This window comes from Astatotilapia calliptera, chromosome 11, assembly GCF_964374335.1.
Source record: "Astatotilapia calliptera chromosome 11, fAstCal68.1, whole genome shotgun sequence".
Lineage (NCBI taxonomy): Eukaryota > Metazoa > Chordata > Actinopteri > Cichliformes > Cichlidae > Astatotilapia > Astatotilapia calliptera.
In genome coordinates this window covers 9,170,962-9,190,177 of record NC_137432.1, presented here as the reverse complement: position 1 = coordinate 9,190,177, position 19,216 = coordinate 9,170,962, and the positions used below count along the sequence as shown (strand labels likewise).

Here is a 19,216-nt window from a genome sequence, read left to right as displayed (position 1 = left end):
TATTTTCTGCACTAGGCAGGAAACAAAAAAAGAACAGGCACGTTTCAGTTCCAGGAAAATGCTGTTTGGGTTTGTTATTTTTTTTGTATTGCTGGAGATTTTTTTTTGTGCTGGTAAAAATATTGAATATAAAGTTAACAACCCCTTAAAAAGAACCTCTAAATTTATCAAACCAAATGGGAAAATTATATTTTATTCTTGACCACAAAAATGGCATGGAAGCAGTAGAACAAACTACATCCACATCCACCTCAGTTTAATTTATGAGTTTAGTCGTATGTATGATGCAAGCAACCCAATAAAGAAACTCAGCCTGCAGTTAAGCGCCTGATCGTGCATTTTGCTTAGCTTTAAGACTTTACCAACTATCCCAGCAGCCCTTTATGTGTTGGAGGTACGTTTTATCCTACAGAGGTCACACAGCAGATGCCTGCACCGGGACTTTTACTGAAACTGTGAGTAAGGCGTCTATACTTTGCAGGCATTATATATTCTGGGGAGGTCTTGCATTGGATGACACCCAGGAGTGATTGCCACTCAAAATCTCAGAAGAAGATCATAGTTGATCTTCTATCATAGTTGAGTTCAGAGTGTCAGTCTCCTTTTTTCAGGCAGCATGTATGACCTACGTCTCTCACATGACACACTGTTGATGGCACACGTGGCACAAATGTTTTACTCACTGGCTCAATGGTCTTTCATTAATTTGCCTGATTTACAAAATTAAGGATGTTTAAATTTATTAAAACTGATTTTTTTTTATTCTTTACATTTGACGTCTTAAAACTCATCCCTGCATCACTTTTCTTTTCAGCAATAGTGTATGCACTCATACAATCCCGATGCTCACTTTTATCACTATACAATACCAATAGGGTTAATACCACTATGCTTTCCATCTGTAGTATATAATATTTAACAACTTTATTTAGAATATTACTGGGTTTTTCTTTGTATTGTCAAAGCCACTTTACAAATAAGGCACCACGGTGCAGGTGGCACGGATAGCTTGGATGGCAGGTGAGGGAGAGAAACTGACAGAGACCTCACTCTGCGCCTTTCAACTGAAATGCCGACAGTGTTTAACAGGACGTTGAAATATGATTAAACATAATACTATTTAAACAACCAAAGTCAGGTTCAAATTAAATTTTCCAGCTGTCTGTCAGGGCAGGAGAGGAATATCAGAGTTACTATTGGCTAGAGAATACGAGCTAGTTTGATGGTTTCCTAGCAATAACACGTTTAATATCTGTGTTTATTTTACTGTAGATCAATGTAATTTCATTATTTTAAAGATTCATCTGAGCATATGAAATTCTCTTTTAGTTGTAGTCTAAAATCACTACTGTACAGACTGCACTTAAATAACTGATTCATCATCATCAGACAGTTCAGGATTTTGACATCTATACGTTTGCAGACTTTGTACACAGAAATATTTTCCCAGTTAGTTTCTGGTACGCAAACCATGGCAACCCTGAATAAAGTTCAAGATAAAGCACAGAGAAGTTGATTAATCACCCATCCAGCCACTGGTATTTAACATGCTGATATGCATGGGTACAGCCTTGCTTGTTATTAGATTTGAATATGTTTACACTCCAGAATCATTAAAAGAATCAGCAAACAACAGCACAGCAACCATGTTAGCTGATTAAGTCAACTTTTAAGTCCAGCGGAGCCAACAATGATAACAGAGAGACTACTAAATGCTCGCACCTGCCCCAATCCACCAAACTCTACAACCAATTAAATTTACACATCGAAGAAATTCACCCTCATGTCTCCATGGGCTCACCTCATACTGGGTAATAAGTCCATTGGGCTCAACAGGCTCCTCCCACTTCAGGAAGATCATGTCATCCAGTGGGGTGAAGGTGAGCGACTCCGGTGCGATGCCTCCGGGGACTATGAGAAATTACAGAACAAACATTTGTCAGGGAAACTGAAGGGCTAATCACACAGTGATCCTCTCCTGTCAATATCACAGAGTGAATGTCATTGTGGCCCAGAGCGACGCATCACACAAAGCACTCTGACACACAGAGCAGTAGGCAGGCAAAACTCACAAAAAGGATACAGAACTGCATAAATTATGCACCCATTACAAAGATGAGAAAAAAGAAAATATTATAAAAGAATTATATTTTTTTATTCTGCTTCAGTCAAAGCTTAAATATACTGATGAATATGTGAAGGCCTGAGCTCTCGACTATACATGGTTTTGGGGCCATTCAGTTGAAGTCCTGGTCCCAGCGGTCTGTGCGAGTACTGCGCAGAGGAAGACTGTTATGTGAGATTCAGGCCTGAGGCTAAAGCGAGAGCCAAACAGCTGAGTTGACTGTTTTTTTTGAATTGGGTTAGTCAGGACGACAAATTTGCTTATTGGGACTTTTGGAAAAGGTGGTTCTAATTGGCACACACTGTTTGTATTTATACATATACTCATCTTTATCTAAGCAAAAGAAAAACATTCACTCTCTTATTTGGTTGCTCTTTTTCTATCTTTCTCTGTACATATGTGTGTATGTAGCTTTCTGAAAAATCCTGTTTGTTTAGATGTTTTTCCTTTTTTTGGTTCACGGCAGAATTGATTTCTCCTTTAGCCACCACGCAGAAAATCTGTGAAGGCACACAGGAATAATAGGAGATAAGAAATAAGAACCAAATCCTATCTCGGGATTGCCCGAGTCTCAGATATGTTTTCTCTTTTATGTTATTTCCATCTAAAAATGAAATGGATCTTTTGTGATGCTGACTCAGTCAGCCGGTCACCCTTTCTGTATTAATGCGTAAGGGAGAGGGGAGGAGAAGTTTTAATTACACAAAACTGGGCTGATAATGGATTTGTGTATTTTGAACACTGATGGAAAAGCAGAATTACACCAATCTGGCATAACATTATGACCACTGCCAGGTGAAGCAAATAACACTGATTATCTCTTCATCATGGCACCTGTTAGTGAGTGGGTGATATTAAGGAGCAAGTGAACATTTTGTCCTCAAAGCTGATTTGTTAGAAGCAGAAATCTGGCAAACCTAAGGATCTGAGCAAGTCTGAGATGTGCCAAATTGTGATGCTAGATAACTGGGTCAGATCATCTCCAGGACTGTAACTCTGGGATGTTCCCAGTCTGCAGTGGTTTATATCTATCAAACACAAAGAAAGAACAGCGGTGAACCAGCAGCAAGGTTACAGGTGACCAAGGATCACTAATGCACAGAGCTGTTCTGGTAGAAAGGTGTCAGAATCTACATCCGCATTGCAGTTTGTTGTGTACCCCTGTCCCCAAATAAAAGCACCAGCAATGGTCACGAAGCATCAGAACTGGACCACGGAGCCATGGAGGAAGGTATCCACATTTTCTTTGACATCACATGGATGGCCGGTTGTGTGTGCATCGCTTACCATGGTGAAACACCTGGTGTTAGGATGCACTATGGCAGGGGTGTCCAACTCCAGGCCTCAAGGGCCGGTGTCCTGCAGGTTTTTGATCTCACCCTGGGCCAACGCCGCTGAATCAAATGATTCGTTCATTACCAGGCCTCTGGAGAACTTGTTGAGGAGGTAATTTAGCCACTTAAATCAGCCATGTTGGATCAAGGACACATTTAAAACCTATAGGACAGCAGCCCTTGAGGCCTGGAGTTGGACACTATGGGAGGAAGACCAGCCACCGGAGGCAGTGTGAGGCTTTCTACTTGGAAACCTTGGGTCCTGTCATCCATGTGGATGGTACATTGACATATATCAATACCTAAGCACTGAAACCGTATTCCCTGATGGCTGTGGCCTCTTTCAGCAGGGTAGTGCGCCCTGCCACAAAACTAAAATAGTTCAGGAGCACAACAACAAGTTGTTTAGCCTCTAAATTCCCCTTGAAATCTCAATCCAATCAAGCATCTGTGGGATGTGCTCGACAAACAAGTCTAACAAGTCCATGGAGGCTTCATCTTACAATTTACAGGGCTTAAAGGTTCTGTTTCTAACAGCTTGGTGCCAGATACACCAGCACATCTTAGGGGTCGGGTGAAGTCCATGCCTCAATAGCTCAGGGCTTTTTTGCAAGCAAAAGAGGGACGACACAATCCTAGGGAGGTGGTGTATGTCCACAAAATTATAACATGGGACAGTTTCAATGTGGGAAGCCTGCACTTATTATGAGAACATACAGTGAGCTAACCCCAGACCGCAGTTTAGCATGTGACAAACTGAGCAAATGCTTTAAGGCAATAAAACGTTGGACTGCCAACATTTAGTGGGAACCACATATTATTGGAACTTGTACTTTGTGATAATTGGAGAGTGGAGGGTTTCTGTTTGTTTGTTTTTTAAGAAAATAACATTTATAATATGAACGCCTGATGAATGACGGTGTCTTTGGCTGTTAAGGAGCGAGAGCAGCTTTAAGATTTTTCCCAGCTGCTCTAATATTAGTACACCTTGCTAATGTTACAGCTTTTTAAAGCAACAGTCCTACAAAACAGTGTTTCGAAAGGTGTTGATTGGATTTTTTATTTTAATCTCGGAAGCGCTCAGCTTTTTGTTTCTCTCAGTTGTACTGCAATATAAAGCAAGGTGATTCTGTTATTTAGCCTCCCTTCATTGATTTAAATGAGGTGGAAAAGATAATAAACAGAAACGCCTGCTAGTAGGAAACAACGAGTTCAACAGCAACACAGACTACATCCGCCATTATAAAACAGTTTCACTGAAATCATTAGAACTTTAAGAAACATTTGATCAGATATTAATGTTGCACTTTGCTGCAGATCTAATAAACTGGTAGTGAACCTTGAATGTGTAGCATTCATCCAGTGGCTCTATTCGGTTTTAGTTTCTCTGCGCTCCGTCTTTTACCATCTATCTACTGTCTTTTCTGTAATCTCCTTCTGGGACTTACTGTCCTCCTCCGTCTGAAAGGTGACCTCTCTGCCCTCTTTCTTCCCCTCTGGATTTGCCAGTGACAGACGGACATGGATGGCATGGTAGGGTGGCAGATCACGCAGCGTGAAGCGTGAGGCATTGTGTTCCACTGCAAGGCACTCGCGTACGGTGGTGTTGTGGCCGCCGCCTCCTCCCGCCATGGTGTAGCGGTAGCACAGGGACACTGAGTAGGTGTGGCAGCGTGTCAGGTTGAACGCCAAATTCTCCCACTGCAGGGACAACTGCCTGGGCTGGATATCTGTGGCGGCGAGTCCCCGTAATGCGCGCATGGGCTCTGTGAGAGATTGAGGAAAAGGATATGAGAGATACGGACAAGACACAGGTAAGCTTTTATTGTGAAATATTGGATTTTTGACAGAACATCCAGCAAATAGCCTGCATTACTAATATAACAGGACCACCCGGGCAGTTTTCAAGCTGTTCCTCTTCTACGTGCCGCCATACTGCCCTGCCACAGTGCAGAGGTCATTTTGCTGCCAGCACAACACACCCACATCCCTGATGGCAGAACAGGAACTCACACCAATTGCGCTAATTAATCGGACAGGCCGCGGGTTGCTGTTGCACTCCCACCAGTCTCCTCCCTTTCCCCTACCGCAGAGCAAAGTGGTCATGCAGTAGTTTCACTCCTTCGCCCTGAGGTTTAATCCACATACAAAAAACACAAGAGCATTCACTTCCGCTGGTCAGTGTTACTGACGGGTCATCGCTGTGGCCCGGTCCATATTTTTAGAAGGCACCGAGTTAATTCTGGTCACTGGCGGGTTAACCCCGACTTTCTCTAACTCGTACTAAAAGAACAACAGCTGCGTCTGTGATATTCCCCTTGAATTTATTTGCTCACTGAAAGATACAGAGAGCCTCTATACCCAGAGGCACAGACCAGCCAGTGTTCGGGAGGACGTCCGAAACTGAAGCAAGGCCAAGTTAAGCCAAGGACATCCTCCGTATCAATGGAGGTATTTATCAGTGGAAATTATTAACACAATCAATGCCGTTTTTGTCAAGCAATATGCTACATAATGCATTGTAAGGCTTTATTCTTTTAATAGGGCACGATGAGTAATGGGCCAGGGAGGCAGGGAATGACAGCAAAGATATCGGGTACAGCAAGAGATCAGTGGAGTTTGAGGTTACTGGCCAAGGTCTTCATTCCCTCGCTGACTTGCACACTCAGAGGGATTCTCGCTGCAGCACAGATTAGTGCAGAGAACTTAAATAAAGTGGCTAATGCATCACTGAGCAGGGGCTAATGCATTAAGACAAGTATTATCTGAGAAAATGGATTCAAAAGGTGCTCTGTACTTGTGCAAGGACACACAGGCACACAAACAGACATCACATACATATGTACATATATATATATATTCCAGACTGTCTGAGACACTTAGCTAGAGCAGTGGAGATTTTATGACAGTTCCAATCTATACTAAAGGTCTCTGCAATCACCAACTTTCTCTTTTAATTTGCTATCTGGCATCTCAGGGTAGATGGAAATATGAACAGAGCATTGATCTGAACCTCATCCAGAGTAATGTGACGGTAGATAAATGGGTGGGCACGGTAATCGCACCGTAGTAGACTGCACCCAGTAAGAAATGTTAATGTACCATTGTTCATTGTGACTGAGGATTGTCTTGATGGTGCAGTTGACAGTCTGCACAGTCTGGGAGCTAAATAAAGAGAGGCATTTAACTGCTGAGTTGATGAAAGCGCCACCAAAGCGGCCACAGTGTGCTCATTATGGGTTTTCTCAAAGTGGACATTTGTGCCAGCCCCTTCCCCTAGCCTCGTCTTATTTGTCTGTATGCCACGGGCACCCGTTCCCTGGCACCCCGTGGCATGAAAACTGCAGCCGTCCCAACATGGACGAAAGCCCACAGCACCGTGGTGATGAACGGAGATTGGAAGTTAGAGAAGATGTGATTGGTTCTGGTTTACTTCCTCTAAAATTGTAGCATGGGACAGCAGCAGTATAGATTGTGTTATACAGACATTCACTCACACCCTGGTGCACAGAAATCCAAATCTGCCCATATAGGGAATTCTGCCTCTGAATGGAAGACATGATAAACGACATGCCAAGTAAGGCAAAGCACTTGTGTTCCTAATGTGCCTAATTTTAGTCGGGCTCCAGCGTTGGCTCCCTCTAACAGACCAAAAGCATCACGGGCAGGGGCTTTCCAGAAGGTTCAGTGACCCAGCAGCAGGTGGAAGCCCATTAGCATAGTTTGGGGACCACCTGCAGTACAAACGCTTGCCTCTCCTCTGTGGTTTACTTGAGGGGCTTCAAGCTGTGCTAATGCACCGTGCTGATAATCACAGCAATGGCTCATCAGGCACACCTGGATGACCATCGGAGCCAGGTGGAGACCGTGTTCACATTCACGGCCATTAGTTTTACAGCAGCGGCGCTAGGATGGCTCGCCACCACGAGGATGTATATGTGCACAGCGCAGCCGGCTAGCCAACATGCTTCACCATGAAAGAGCCAGATTAGTCACGGTGGTGAGACACGGCTTCGGGAGAGGAAATTCACTTCCTAAATACAAAAGAGGGTCCAAAATATCCCTTCTGTTCACCGGATAATTACAACCTTCCCCGAAACCAAACCACAACAACAACAGCAACCCCGCCGATCTATTTTCTCATACTTAAATGTAATCGGGCCAGCAGCGAGTGCATGTGCGTCTGTCTGTATTCAGGATTCAGCAGAAGCATGCAGGGTGAGCAGGGGTGGCGTGCACCAGATGGTTTGAAGGTTTGGGTCAGGGGAACTCTGGGAGACAGCCGGTTATTAGAGCTACTGAAGGGTCAAGAATGTGAGACGCACCAGGAGGAGATTCATAGTGTTGAAGTGTATAACAAAATACACACGTGTCAGAACTGTAAACACTGATTTGTGTCATGCAAAAGCCAATCAAATGAAGCCCCCACAACACACACAGACACACACGTATATATATGTACAAGATACACTGATGGGCCAAATTAATTTCACCTACACTTCCTCTGTGTTGAACTAGTGCTGCATCTAAATGCCCTGTTTAACAGCTCAGCAAACACAGCAGTATTACTTATCCCACACATGGCTGAACAACCTAATGTCACAGTGGTTGAAATGTAAATACATCATTAAAGGCAGAGTTTAGTGACTTTCACAAACACCGATAGCAGCAACTGTGAAAGCAATTTCCGTACGTTATGATTCCGCTCTCGCTTCACCTCTCGCACGCTCGCTTTCATTTTTACTCTCACTTTGAAAAACTACCCCGACTCCACCGCCATCGCCTTCCCTCTACTCTACTTCTTCTTGCTATCAACCTTTTTTTTTTTTATTGGGAATTTTCTCTGTCTCTCGTTGTTGCGGAGCGGTGTGTGGGGATAGGCGAAGGAGGGCAGAGAGCTCACTCACGGCGCCTGATGAATGAGGGGTGTCTCTGGCTGTTGGGAGAGGAGAGTAGCTTTAATATGTCATTGGAGAGGAGGCCAGGGAGGCTCTAGTGGAGCAGGGTAGGAAGATATGTGAGGGATGGTGTGTGGCAGGGAGAGACCGTTGGGCATAGAGAAGAGTGATGACCATGGAAGACGTGAATCCACAGACTGCCTTTGGGTAACACAAAGCTCTCCATTTTGTGTGTCTGTGACTACATCGCACACATTGCAGATTCAGGCAGCGGTAATGACTACCTGCAGCTTCTGTGTGTGCATCTGCAGTAACACAGTTTGTTGTATGTATATTTAAAAGAGAGCACGGTTATGGGGCCCTGCTCTTCTCCTGGGTGTTCTGTGTCTGAACAGTGACGAACGACAGAGACGGGAAACGCGAGCGGGACAAAATGAACAAGAACAATAAAAAGGCTTGATCAGAGCCTTAAAATGGACCAGAGAAAAATGATGATTTGGGGAATTGTTAAGTGTTAGTCTGAATACTGTAAGAGTCAAATGATAATGAGCTGTCTCTTTTTAAATTACAGTAGGCAGAAATCAACATTGTTGAGTTATTATTAGCCAAAAAATCTGCTTTTTTCACTGTTTTCTGACAAATCAAGAAAATCTTTCACCTGCTGATTCTTGTCCATTTGTTACACTAGCCAAATAAAATTTCTGTCTCCTCCAGTAGATACCAAAGAAGCCCCTTTTTAGACTAGCTACTGCAGTCAGCCAGCTGTTATCTTTTAAATAACCGTCAAAGCAATATTGCTATGCTGGCAGCAAATAAAGTCCCTTTCAGTCTCCTTGGCTACAGAGTTCAGAGAACACCAGTGATAACAAATATGCCTTTCTTATGAGATAAGTGCAGTATATGCAGCGACTGAGTCAGAACTTGTCTATCAGCTTCTCACTGATTGAATTTTAGCAGATTATCGTGACCAGCGCAGTCTCATATTGTAAGCTTCCTTTAAGTTACAGTGTGTGGCTGTTGGGCATCAGTACAATGAGCTGAGGGTCTTTATTAGAACAGCTTCATCATAAGAAGGGGCCATATCTACAAGTATTATCATAGCCAAAATTAAAAGTATAAGCCTATCTGATTTAGAAATTCACTGAGCTGAGCTAAAGTAGAGGATGAGAGCTGCCTCGCACTTTACAGTTTATTAGTGTTCAACGTACTTTATTCTCATATGGTTTGCTCGGGGGTACTGCATTGCCTAAATAATGCAGATACCTCAGAGGTTTTTCAGAAACACAACGTGTTGTTTGGTGAGCTATTTCCACGCAATATCAACCCCCAATAAAAAAAAAAAAAGATGTTTAAAAAAAGAAATGTTCTCACTTTTGTAACAACTCCAAAAAGGAAACAGCTGACAAGACTGTCATCGTCTCTTCACACATGACAGCATACAAGATTTAGAGCTGCACACTGGCATAAACAAGATGTTAACGATAAGGCAGACATTCATCTGTTATTCAAATTAAAGCTTCCCCGTGGAGCTTTCGAGTGGAGCGTCTTCTTATTGTCTCGTGCACACGCACTAAGAGGCACGTCGACGTGAGGTGGCGTGACAGGTAGCGGGCCATGGAAAATATCAACGAGCCGGCACAAGCAGGAAGGACTCGTACTGCTTAATAGTAAACACGTAAACCGAGGTTGAAGCTTTGCAAGAAGGGAAGCACAATCATGTGTGTGCATATCAGGGATATGCAAAATGAATTTTGGGTGATTAGCAGCAATTTTTGTCTGCTTACAAGGAATCTCCAGAGAGTACCGTGCAGTATGGATGATACACTCTTCAAGAGTGTGTTTAGCTCCTTATGTCATCGTTTGGTACATTTACCCCATTAATCTTCTTTAAATCCTTAAAAGAAAACACACTTCCTGTGTTAAAAGAGAGAATATATACAGCATAAAATCCCATTTTTATGAGTTTGGGAACAATTATTAGTCACCTGCACACTTGGTCCTGCTCACGAGAGGAGGTCCCGGAGGGCCGGTTCCGCCCTCTCCCGGTCGAGTCAGCAGCACGCTGATGTGATACTCTGTGTCTGGATCCAGGTGCCACAGCTTATAGGTGACCATGTTGACTCCATGCACCTCTGACCATGGAGACTGGCTGGCACGATACTCAATCTCCTTCCTGATAATAGGGCCATCTCCCAGGATAGAGTTGGTGTTGAGCTGGATGATCAGGTAAGTGGAGCCAGCACGCAGAAGCTGAGGCGGCGCAATGGGGGATGGGGGTACTGTCGGAGAAAATGAAAAGCAGTGTTTTCTCGTTTTGCTGGTTAAGAACACATTGGTATTGATAAAAGCACTTCCTGGCAGGCCGGCAGCACTGCTGCACAATCTAGGGTGGTAAAGTTGTGCTATTAATTTTACTAATCAGGCGTATGCAAATAGATTTCTGGCTATGTTAAAGCCCACTGAGTCTTAAATGAGTCTCCAGAGACTGCAGGATGTGAGCAGGTCAAACTATGTTCAAATAGCAGATTAGTCATACCTATTAACGGGGCGTTCAGAGCCTTGCATACATTTTTTAGCAAAGGGGTGAATGCAAAAAACAGCTGTGCATGCGTCGCATTGAACGTGACATTCCCTGTAACTCAGACAATAATTACTGTGCGTGTTTTTCTCCAACTTCTCAGACAGCCGGCCACCACGATGAAAGAGCTGAATACATTACTGCTGGTAAAGCCTGGCAAACTGAGAATTAATACCACTGCCCACGTCACTTTCTGGCAGATCCAAGCCGCTAAACACTTACACAGGCAACCGTGAGAGTGAGGGATGGGAAAGCCAAAAGAAATGTGGACAAAGCATGAGAAAAGATCAGAGTTAGATCTGTGGCTGTGACTAATCCTTCATCCCTGCCTCTGTCTTTTATGGCCCTCCTCTCTGTGGGTTTTTCGACAACTTCACCTCTACTCTGTATTGCTTCTTTGTGCCTGCAGCAGCTCATCTTTTAACTGTCAATGGATGCATCTATAATAAAAGGCCAAATTTGAGCAAACAGGCAAACAGCCAGTGCGATTACCTTCAAAGTATCTCACCTACCCCTTTCACACTTTAAGTAGACTCAATTTTATCTGCTAATTTATTGTATCCCCCCCTTAGTTCATTAATAGTTGTCACTTCCATGAAAACAAAGCAAGCTCTCAGTGCTAGTGTCTGTTTAATGTGGGACTCCTCGTCGGTGCAACATTTGTTTCTGCCAATGCATTTTCAAATATGCTTAGGACAGAATATGTGTGCACATATAAACTCAGGGCCCACAACAATAGCCCGAGACATACGGACAAGGTAAAACTGTTTTATTAATCATGTAGCTATCTCCGAGCCCTCCGTGGAGCAGTAGAAGGGTTTACTATGATTCTCGCATTCTTTCTGCATTATATAAACGAGTAGATCCAACTCATTAAGGGGATGATTAGGCTCTTTTTAGCAGAGCAGAGGGGAAAAGGGATTTATGAAAGCCTTGTTAAGTCAGCGAAGAGCACAGCCAGTTATGGAGTTTCAGGCAGCTGACATGAGAATAACTTAACTGGCCATCGCATTTACTGGTGGTGCAGCCTTGCCAGAAAGAACATCTTTGTCCTGATTATAACAAAATAAGGAAAGCAACAACCACAAAGACACAATGACACTTATTCACTGAGAGTGTGAGCAAATCACAGCCATCTGTCAAGTACATTCGCTGTGTCCTGGTTTTCTGGCACTCGCTGGTTAACGTTCTAGCAAAGGGGGCTCCTTTTTGCAGCAAATCAGTCTATCGCGACACTAAAATCAACCCACGTTGTCTTATCAGTAAAAGGACTATGGAAGCGAGGCATTACAAAGCTCATATGTGCCATGTTCACAATGTAATTTAAGCATGTGAGCATCCTAACATTCACTAACTCGTAGTAAATACAGCTGACGTTGATGGATGGTTTGAGATTATGGTGCTGCAAAAAAAAAAAGAAAAAAAAAAGACAATCTCATGCATGTGCCCAGCACTTTAAAAAAACTACAAAAGCAGGGGGCTTCCTCGTGGTGGGATCCTAACTGTTGGCTAAAATTCACAGCAGCCCATCCAACGGTTGTCCACCAAAGTGGTGGACTGCACCAATCTATCAGCCAGCCAAGCGACAGACACTGATATCCACAGAGCCACTCTGCTAGCTTGGCTTAAAAACTCCTTTTGAGCTTGTCCTCACTCTCATTTGCGCTCCATTTGGTCTTTAAAAACGTAATAACAAGAGCATACAGTAGAGGACAAGGGGATTGAGAATCCCTTACATCCTTATTTTCCTTTCTTTACTTTGCTGAGGGCTCGGGTTTGTTATGCCAGCAAACCATCCCGCAAGCCATGTCATTACTATGCTGTCAAAGCGGTGGTGTTGGGCGGTGGGGATGGAGTGAGTAATGGTAGTGAGGTCACCATCTGCGCTACATGATATGACAAGGGCTGCAGGAGTCCCAGGCAAGTGAACTGCCTTCTGACAGAGAGCTGAAGAGCTCAGTATGGCAGTCTATCTGGCAACTACAGCTCAGGATGCCGCACATGCCAGGGAGACTGTGGATATCACTTAAAAAGCCTTCAAGTGGTCGCTGTAGCATACAAATTGTGAATAAGAAATTTCTCTGGAAATAAATTAGAAATAAATGCGCGAGACATTCGCAGTCATGCACAAATGATATCCTGTGGGTATCTGTTTCCTTTTTAATTCTTCTTTCAATCACATGCAGTACTGTACTGTGTCCAAGAAAAGCAGGAAATCATAACGGCTGGGATGATGGAGAATGAAGGCTAAAAGAAAACAATAATAACAGTCAGAGAAAAGGGAAAAGGATGTTTACCTTTGACAACGAGTTCAGCAAAGTTTGAGACTCCGGAGCCTCTGGGGGACTGAGTGACGCAGCGGTAAAGGTCTTGATCAGTTCGCTGGACGCTGTCGAGCTGGAAGGACACCACAAAGCGCCGATGGCTCAGGTGCTTGACTGACGCCATTGTTAAAATGTCCCCATTGTGTCTCTGGAAAGCAGAAAAGAAACCAGGATAGGCCATGACCTGTCCCTCTCACACGCACACAGATATAAATCATCTTATACAGCACAATAACACAGTCTTTTACACCCGCACGCACATAAGTGTAGATGTTTCTGTAGTAGTGTGAAAAATTCACAAAATACAAATGCATAATAACTCTGAATGACGTAGTCAGAGTCTTTAAAATCTAGAGCTATGCAAAAAAAGGCAGGCATTAAAGGCTGAGATGTCCTCACTGTTACTCTTTAGCATGAGTCAAGTTGTCAACACCCAAGATCTTTGGCATGGGATAATGCAACATGATAAAGTCTCTCCATTACAGCCTCGACATCTTTCAGACTCAGTGTCCCAGTTTGTAACGAAGGCCTGAAGGACGGCAGAAGACAACGGCTGTCACATACTGAGTGGCCCTCACCATGACTGGAAACTGACCTTCAGTTGTAAAATTAGCGGAGTGTCCCTTCAGCTGATGGAAGACCTCGCTGACTGACTCACTAATTAAAACAGATTTTTAGCAAATATTAGTTATTTAAAGGCATGAAAAATATGCAGATGTTCAATCTGCATGGAGTTGTATGCTTTACGTTGACAGTATTAGTATTACAGAGCATGTTTGTGTCATATCCACGCGGAATCCCAGAATAGCTGGGGATGTTTGCCTGTAATGTCATAGCATATACCATCACCAGACACTTCATTAGGTATACTCTGCAACTTTTGCAGTTTTTTTCTGACTTCTGACTCTGGCACCAGTAAAACAAGCTCCTGAAAACACTCCTCAGAGATTTGGGTCCATATTAATGCAAAATAGCATCACACAGCTTCTGCAGATATGTCAGCTGCATATCCAAGTTGAGAATCTACTGTTCCACTACATCCCAAAGGTGCTCTATTAGATTGAGATCTGGTGACTGTGGAGGCCATTTGAGTACAGTGAACTCATCGTCATGTTTAAGAAACCAGTTTGAGATGATATTCGCTTTGTATCACTGTGCGTTAACCTGCTGGAAACAGCCATCCAAAGATCAGTACACTGTAGTCATAAAAAGTCAGTAATAATACTCAGGTTATGAAAATCACTTAGTACTAAAGAGCTCAAAGTGTGCCAGGAAAATATCCCTGATACTATTACACCACCACCTGTCTGAACAATTGATAATGCAAGATGGATCCATGCATTCATGTTGCTTATACCAGATTCTGACCATACCATCTGAATGTTGCTCCACACATCCAACCAGTCAGTGTTTTTCCAGTTTTCCCTTGTTCAATTTAAGCTTGTGCAAATTGCAGCCTCAGTTTCCTGTTCTTAAGTGACAGGAGTCACACCCACAGTAGTCTTCTGTTGCTGTACCCTGTTTAACATATTCAGAGATGCTCTTCTGCATATCTTGGTTGTAAGTAGCTTTTATTTTGAGTTGCTCTTGTCCTCCCATCACGCAGTCTGGGCATTCTTCTCTGACATCAACAGAGGTCAGCAGTTTCTGAAATACTCAGACCAGCCAAACAACCAGCAAATGGTGCCAGACTGGCACATTCGAAATCCCATTCAAGTAACAAGAAGCTGACCAAGCATAGCTAATAAAGCAGCTGGTGAGTTTAGGTGTATAAGGAGTCTTTGCCTTCTTTTAGTTTTCCTGCCTTCTATTTGCCTCTGCTCCCTTGTTTTGGTACTTTGTTTACTTTGTCTTTTAAGTACGGGTTCATTATGTTTCATACACTGATGTTTTTATTATAAACACCCTTGCACACAACATCCAGCCTTCCCTATTAGCACGGGACACACACACACACACACTAACAACCTTTATGGTTGCCTCCACAGTTACCGCACCGTGAACTCCTGGAACACAAAGCTAATAATGTAGCAATACACAAATTATTGCTATCTGGGTCACTTCTAGTTAGAGCTGTGTGATTAAAAAGAAGAATCGTCCAGTTGTGTACAATTTCATTAGAATGGAAGGACCATCTCCCTGATTTAATCATGCAATATTACGATCAGACGTGCTTTAATGAAAACAAATGAAATCTTGTTAAAATAATAGTGATTACGGGGGTAATATATGTCATGAGCGTCGTGCCCTAATGGAGCCCATCTTCGACTTCATCTGTCCTTAGCGTGCAATGTTATTGAAGCAAAACATTTAACCGTTCAACAGTTACAATCGGGAGACAGATGGACTTTAATGCATCAAAGTTTAATCACTTTAGCACAGATAATACTTGAATGATGGCATGAAGAGGCACGAAAGTGCAGAAATGGCCGCTGCTGGCTCTGAGAGGCACCAATCTGTCTGCACTTCAGAGGATGGGGTGTATGTGCTTGTGTGTCTATGTGCAGCTTCTGTGTGTGTAGGGCTAGGCCTGGGTCTACCCTGAGCATTGATCCCCACATTGCTATTAAGGGTGGGCCTCTACGTTGCACGGTGGAGGCTCCACTGGGTGTCAAGCGGTTCTCGGGGGCCCGGAGTCTGGGGCCCCCATCCTTAGCTTGGCCGGGATGATTGGCCGCTGCCTCTGGTCCTCTGGCACTCTTGCCCTTGGCTGTAGAAGCTCCATCCAGGACCTCCAGGGTCTTTCCCTGTCTGCCTCTAGCTCTTGGGGGGGCATGGTTGGAGTGTGACCCACATTTTCAAGTATGTTTCATCACAAATGATCTCACACACACACACACACACACACACACACACACACACACACACACACACACACACACGTCTGTCTGTTTCATCCTCACCCCCCCTTTTCTTTTCTCTATTCCTCCACTTTTTTCTCCAGTCTTTCACGCCCTGTTCACTTTAGCAAAATATTCACACAGATAGTAATATGAATAATAAAATAAAATAAAATATTAAGATTACGAGAGGAGCCTACAGTGAGTCCATAGTGCTCCTCTTGGTAAAGCTAATGTGTTTGACACAACAAAGCATTCACACCTAAGCAGTCTTAGCAAAAAAAAGAAAAAAGAAAAAATGTCTGCTTGTTTCAGTCTAAGAAGAATGGAAAGAAAAGCGAGCTGTGGCAGAAAGTAGGAAGTGGAGAAAAAACTGTGACAGAGAAAAAAGAGGCTCCAGTGAATGTTGCATGATGCACCTAGCTGTTGCACTGTGAGAGGCCTTTCTCACTTGTTCCACACCATTAAAACCACTAGCATCTGTCACATCCTCACTGTTTCAGAATAACACATTGGCTCTGGCATTTTTTTCCTCATGTTTTCAGGCCATTCTCTCCGCGTGTGAAATAGTGGACATGAATCATCATTCTAGTACTTTTGATCCGACAGCTTTCACAGAATGAGAATGTGAGCGTACTGTGATTAGCAGCGAGACCTCTGGGTTACACTGGGCCATTTGGGCTTCTGTCATACTGCTGATTTGAGGCTTTCAAAAAGCCACAGACCACAGGAACCTCAGGCCGAGTCTTGCAAACAAACACATAAACACACACCCCCTGATTAGGGTTAAAAAGTCAACAAATCTTGTAACCGCAGGAAAAAGAAAAAAGAATACAGTAATGTATCCTTCCTGCATCTTTTCTATTCCTGTTTTTTTGTTACTTGGCCGGTGAATTACAGAAAGGAGACAGCAGAAATCAGAATAAATCAGAGTAAATCAAATAGCATGCGATCACTTCATGTTACATAAACAATCTGGCTATAGCTAATTGGCGAGGAAATGACAAAAACGATCTGTTAATCTGGCAGGCGTGTACGGTTGAGACTGCGGTACAGCTGGTACTGCAGACACAATCAACACGAAAGGGCACAACAACAGAAAACAGCCTGAGAGGTGCATGTGTGGAGCAGACAATGGAAGAGGACAGCTGAAGGTAGAAGGGAGGTAGGAGGGGAAAAAAAGCATTCCAGTGTCCTGAAGATCTCATTACAGTAGGCGTCTGTAGGGTTATGCCAGCTAATTACCCAACGCATTTGCCTTCATCTTTGTGTTTGACTAAATGGGTGGCTTGATCAGAGAGGTATGGATGAGGATACAGCAATTACCTAAATCACACGTCTCCCATTTTCAAACAATGCAGAAGGTTTTCCTGGGTCAGCTTTGATTAATGCTGGCTGCAGTGGGTGGTAAGATGCTCAAAAGCACTGAATATGTAGCTACATGCTAACTGTATGCATGAGATGGACAAATTATGAATCCCTACAATAGGTCTTTAATTGGGCCTCGAGAAGAGAAGAGTTTAAAAAAAAAATACTCATTCACATGGATTCAAATGGTGACCATCATGTGAATAGATACAGTGCAAAAGGACAAGAACACAGCGATCCTATCAGCAGGGCGACTTTTCAGAGGCAGCGGAGTGAAAACACTTCAAGGCCTTCATAGCCTTTATAGCATTCAGCCTTTGTGTACCATCTTTATTTAAGGATAAATACGTCTGGGTTACATATAATGATGACACACAGAGAGAGACGTGACAGTTATGTATGCAGTAAACTGTAGCAGCATGTGAAAACTTAACCATGAGTCACAGACCTGCGGACAAATCACTAAACACAAAGATCAACACACCTATGATATATTTCCATTACGTGGATTGACTTATCCTAACCCAGGGTTTCCACTGTGCATTCACTTAAAAGGTGCAAAGTAACTAATTTTAAAAGCTAAAACTGTAATGTTAGAAAATTATGAACCAATTACTCAAATAATACAGACAAATGAGTGGCGTGATTTTTTGTGAGAGGAAACACACCCTCATTAATAATGTTAATAATAACATAAAGTTGTTTGCAGCCAACAGGAGAAAAAAAACATCAAGGTCCAAGAATCTGCATTTATTATTGATGCTCATCAGGGAAAGGCTTAAGACACGACTGTAAAACTTTAGATATTCCTACTATCCGCACTCCGAGAGCTTCCAGGATCGGTGACACTATTTTTGGGTCGGCGGTGATTTCATACCAATTGATCTCTAATCTAGAACATAACCTGCTCCTGAGCATATGAAATCTACAGCATAAGTTACCATCATGATATAGCCTGGTAAAGTACAGAAAAAACACAGCCTTTGTCGTACTAAACACCCAGGGTTCAACCTGAAGTTGCCCTGATAAGATAAAATCTTACTTCACACTACAGGCCTCAGGACTCCTGGCTGTAGGCTATAGCTTCTACTTGAAATGAATGTTCAAATTTCTTTTTTGAAAAGTCAATCAAATAACAACAAGGAGAAACAAAATAACCAGATAGCAAGGAAAAAGGTGCAAAGTTGAATAAAATTGACACAATGTTTGTGGTCGCATGTGTCTTTTTCTGTGTGCAGGATGGTTTTCTCTTCATAGGAAAGTGTGTGATGACTTTTACTGTGTCCCACGTGCCCAGGGAGCCTTGTCTAATAATCCGTCTGTAACATTAGGCACTAGAGTTAGTATTAAAAGAAGTCTTCCCTTTGTACTGTTGCCATGTTGAAGGTAAAAATACAACAAGCTGACACACAGTAAACACAGGTTACTTTCGGCAATAAACACCATCATGAAGCACTAACCTCCAACAGGAACTTCTCAGCCTCTGATGCCCTTCCAGCAGCAACACACTGGAAAGTGGCATTTTGCCCAGCATTGACCTCCTCATCTCCTAGCCTGGAGAAGTGTGGCGCCTTATCTAAAGAGACAGACAGAGAGAGAGAGACCCACTGTGAGATTAAAAAAAAACAAAAAAACCCATTACCTTTCAACCGTTCACAATGCAAGTCAGATTAACATAACATGTTTTTATCCAGGTTTTCTTTTTGTTTGTTTTTTTAAATGCAAGAACAGAAATTTCAGGCTTTTTCT

General features: G+C 43.0%; 1 protein-coding gene across 4 annotated transcripts in view; it reads right to left on the bottom strand.

Moving 5' to 3' along the window:
• Positions 1-19,216, bottom strand: part of ptprub (protein tyrosine phosphatase receptor type Ub) — a 186,302-nt gene that overhangs the window by 56,462 nt on the left and 110,624 nt on the right. For all 4 annotated transcript variants that reach the window (XM_026183429.2, XM_026183430.2, XM_026183431.2 and 1 more), the window contains exons 5-9: positions 18,928-19,043; positions 13,233-13,407; positions 10,343-10,636; positions 4,908-5,225; positions 1,802-1,911 (exon numbers count right to left, since the gene is read on the bottom strand). In XM_026183429.2, the coding sequence (XP_026039214.1) occupies positions 1,802-1,911; positions 4,908-5,225; positions 10,343-10,636; positions 13,233-13,407; positions 18,928-19,043 (1,013 nt within the window). The remainder of the gene's footprint in view (positions 1-1,801; positions 1,912-4,907; positions 5,226-10,342; positions 10,637-13,232; positions 13,408-18,927; positions 19,044-19,216) is intronic.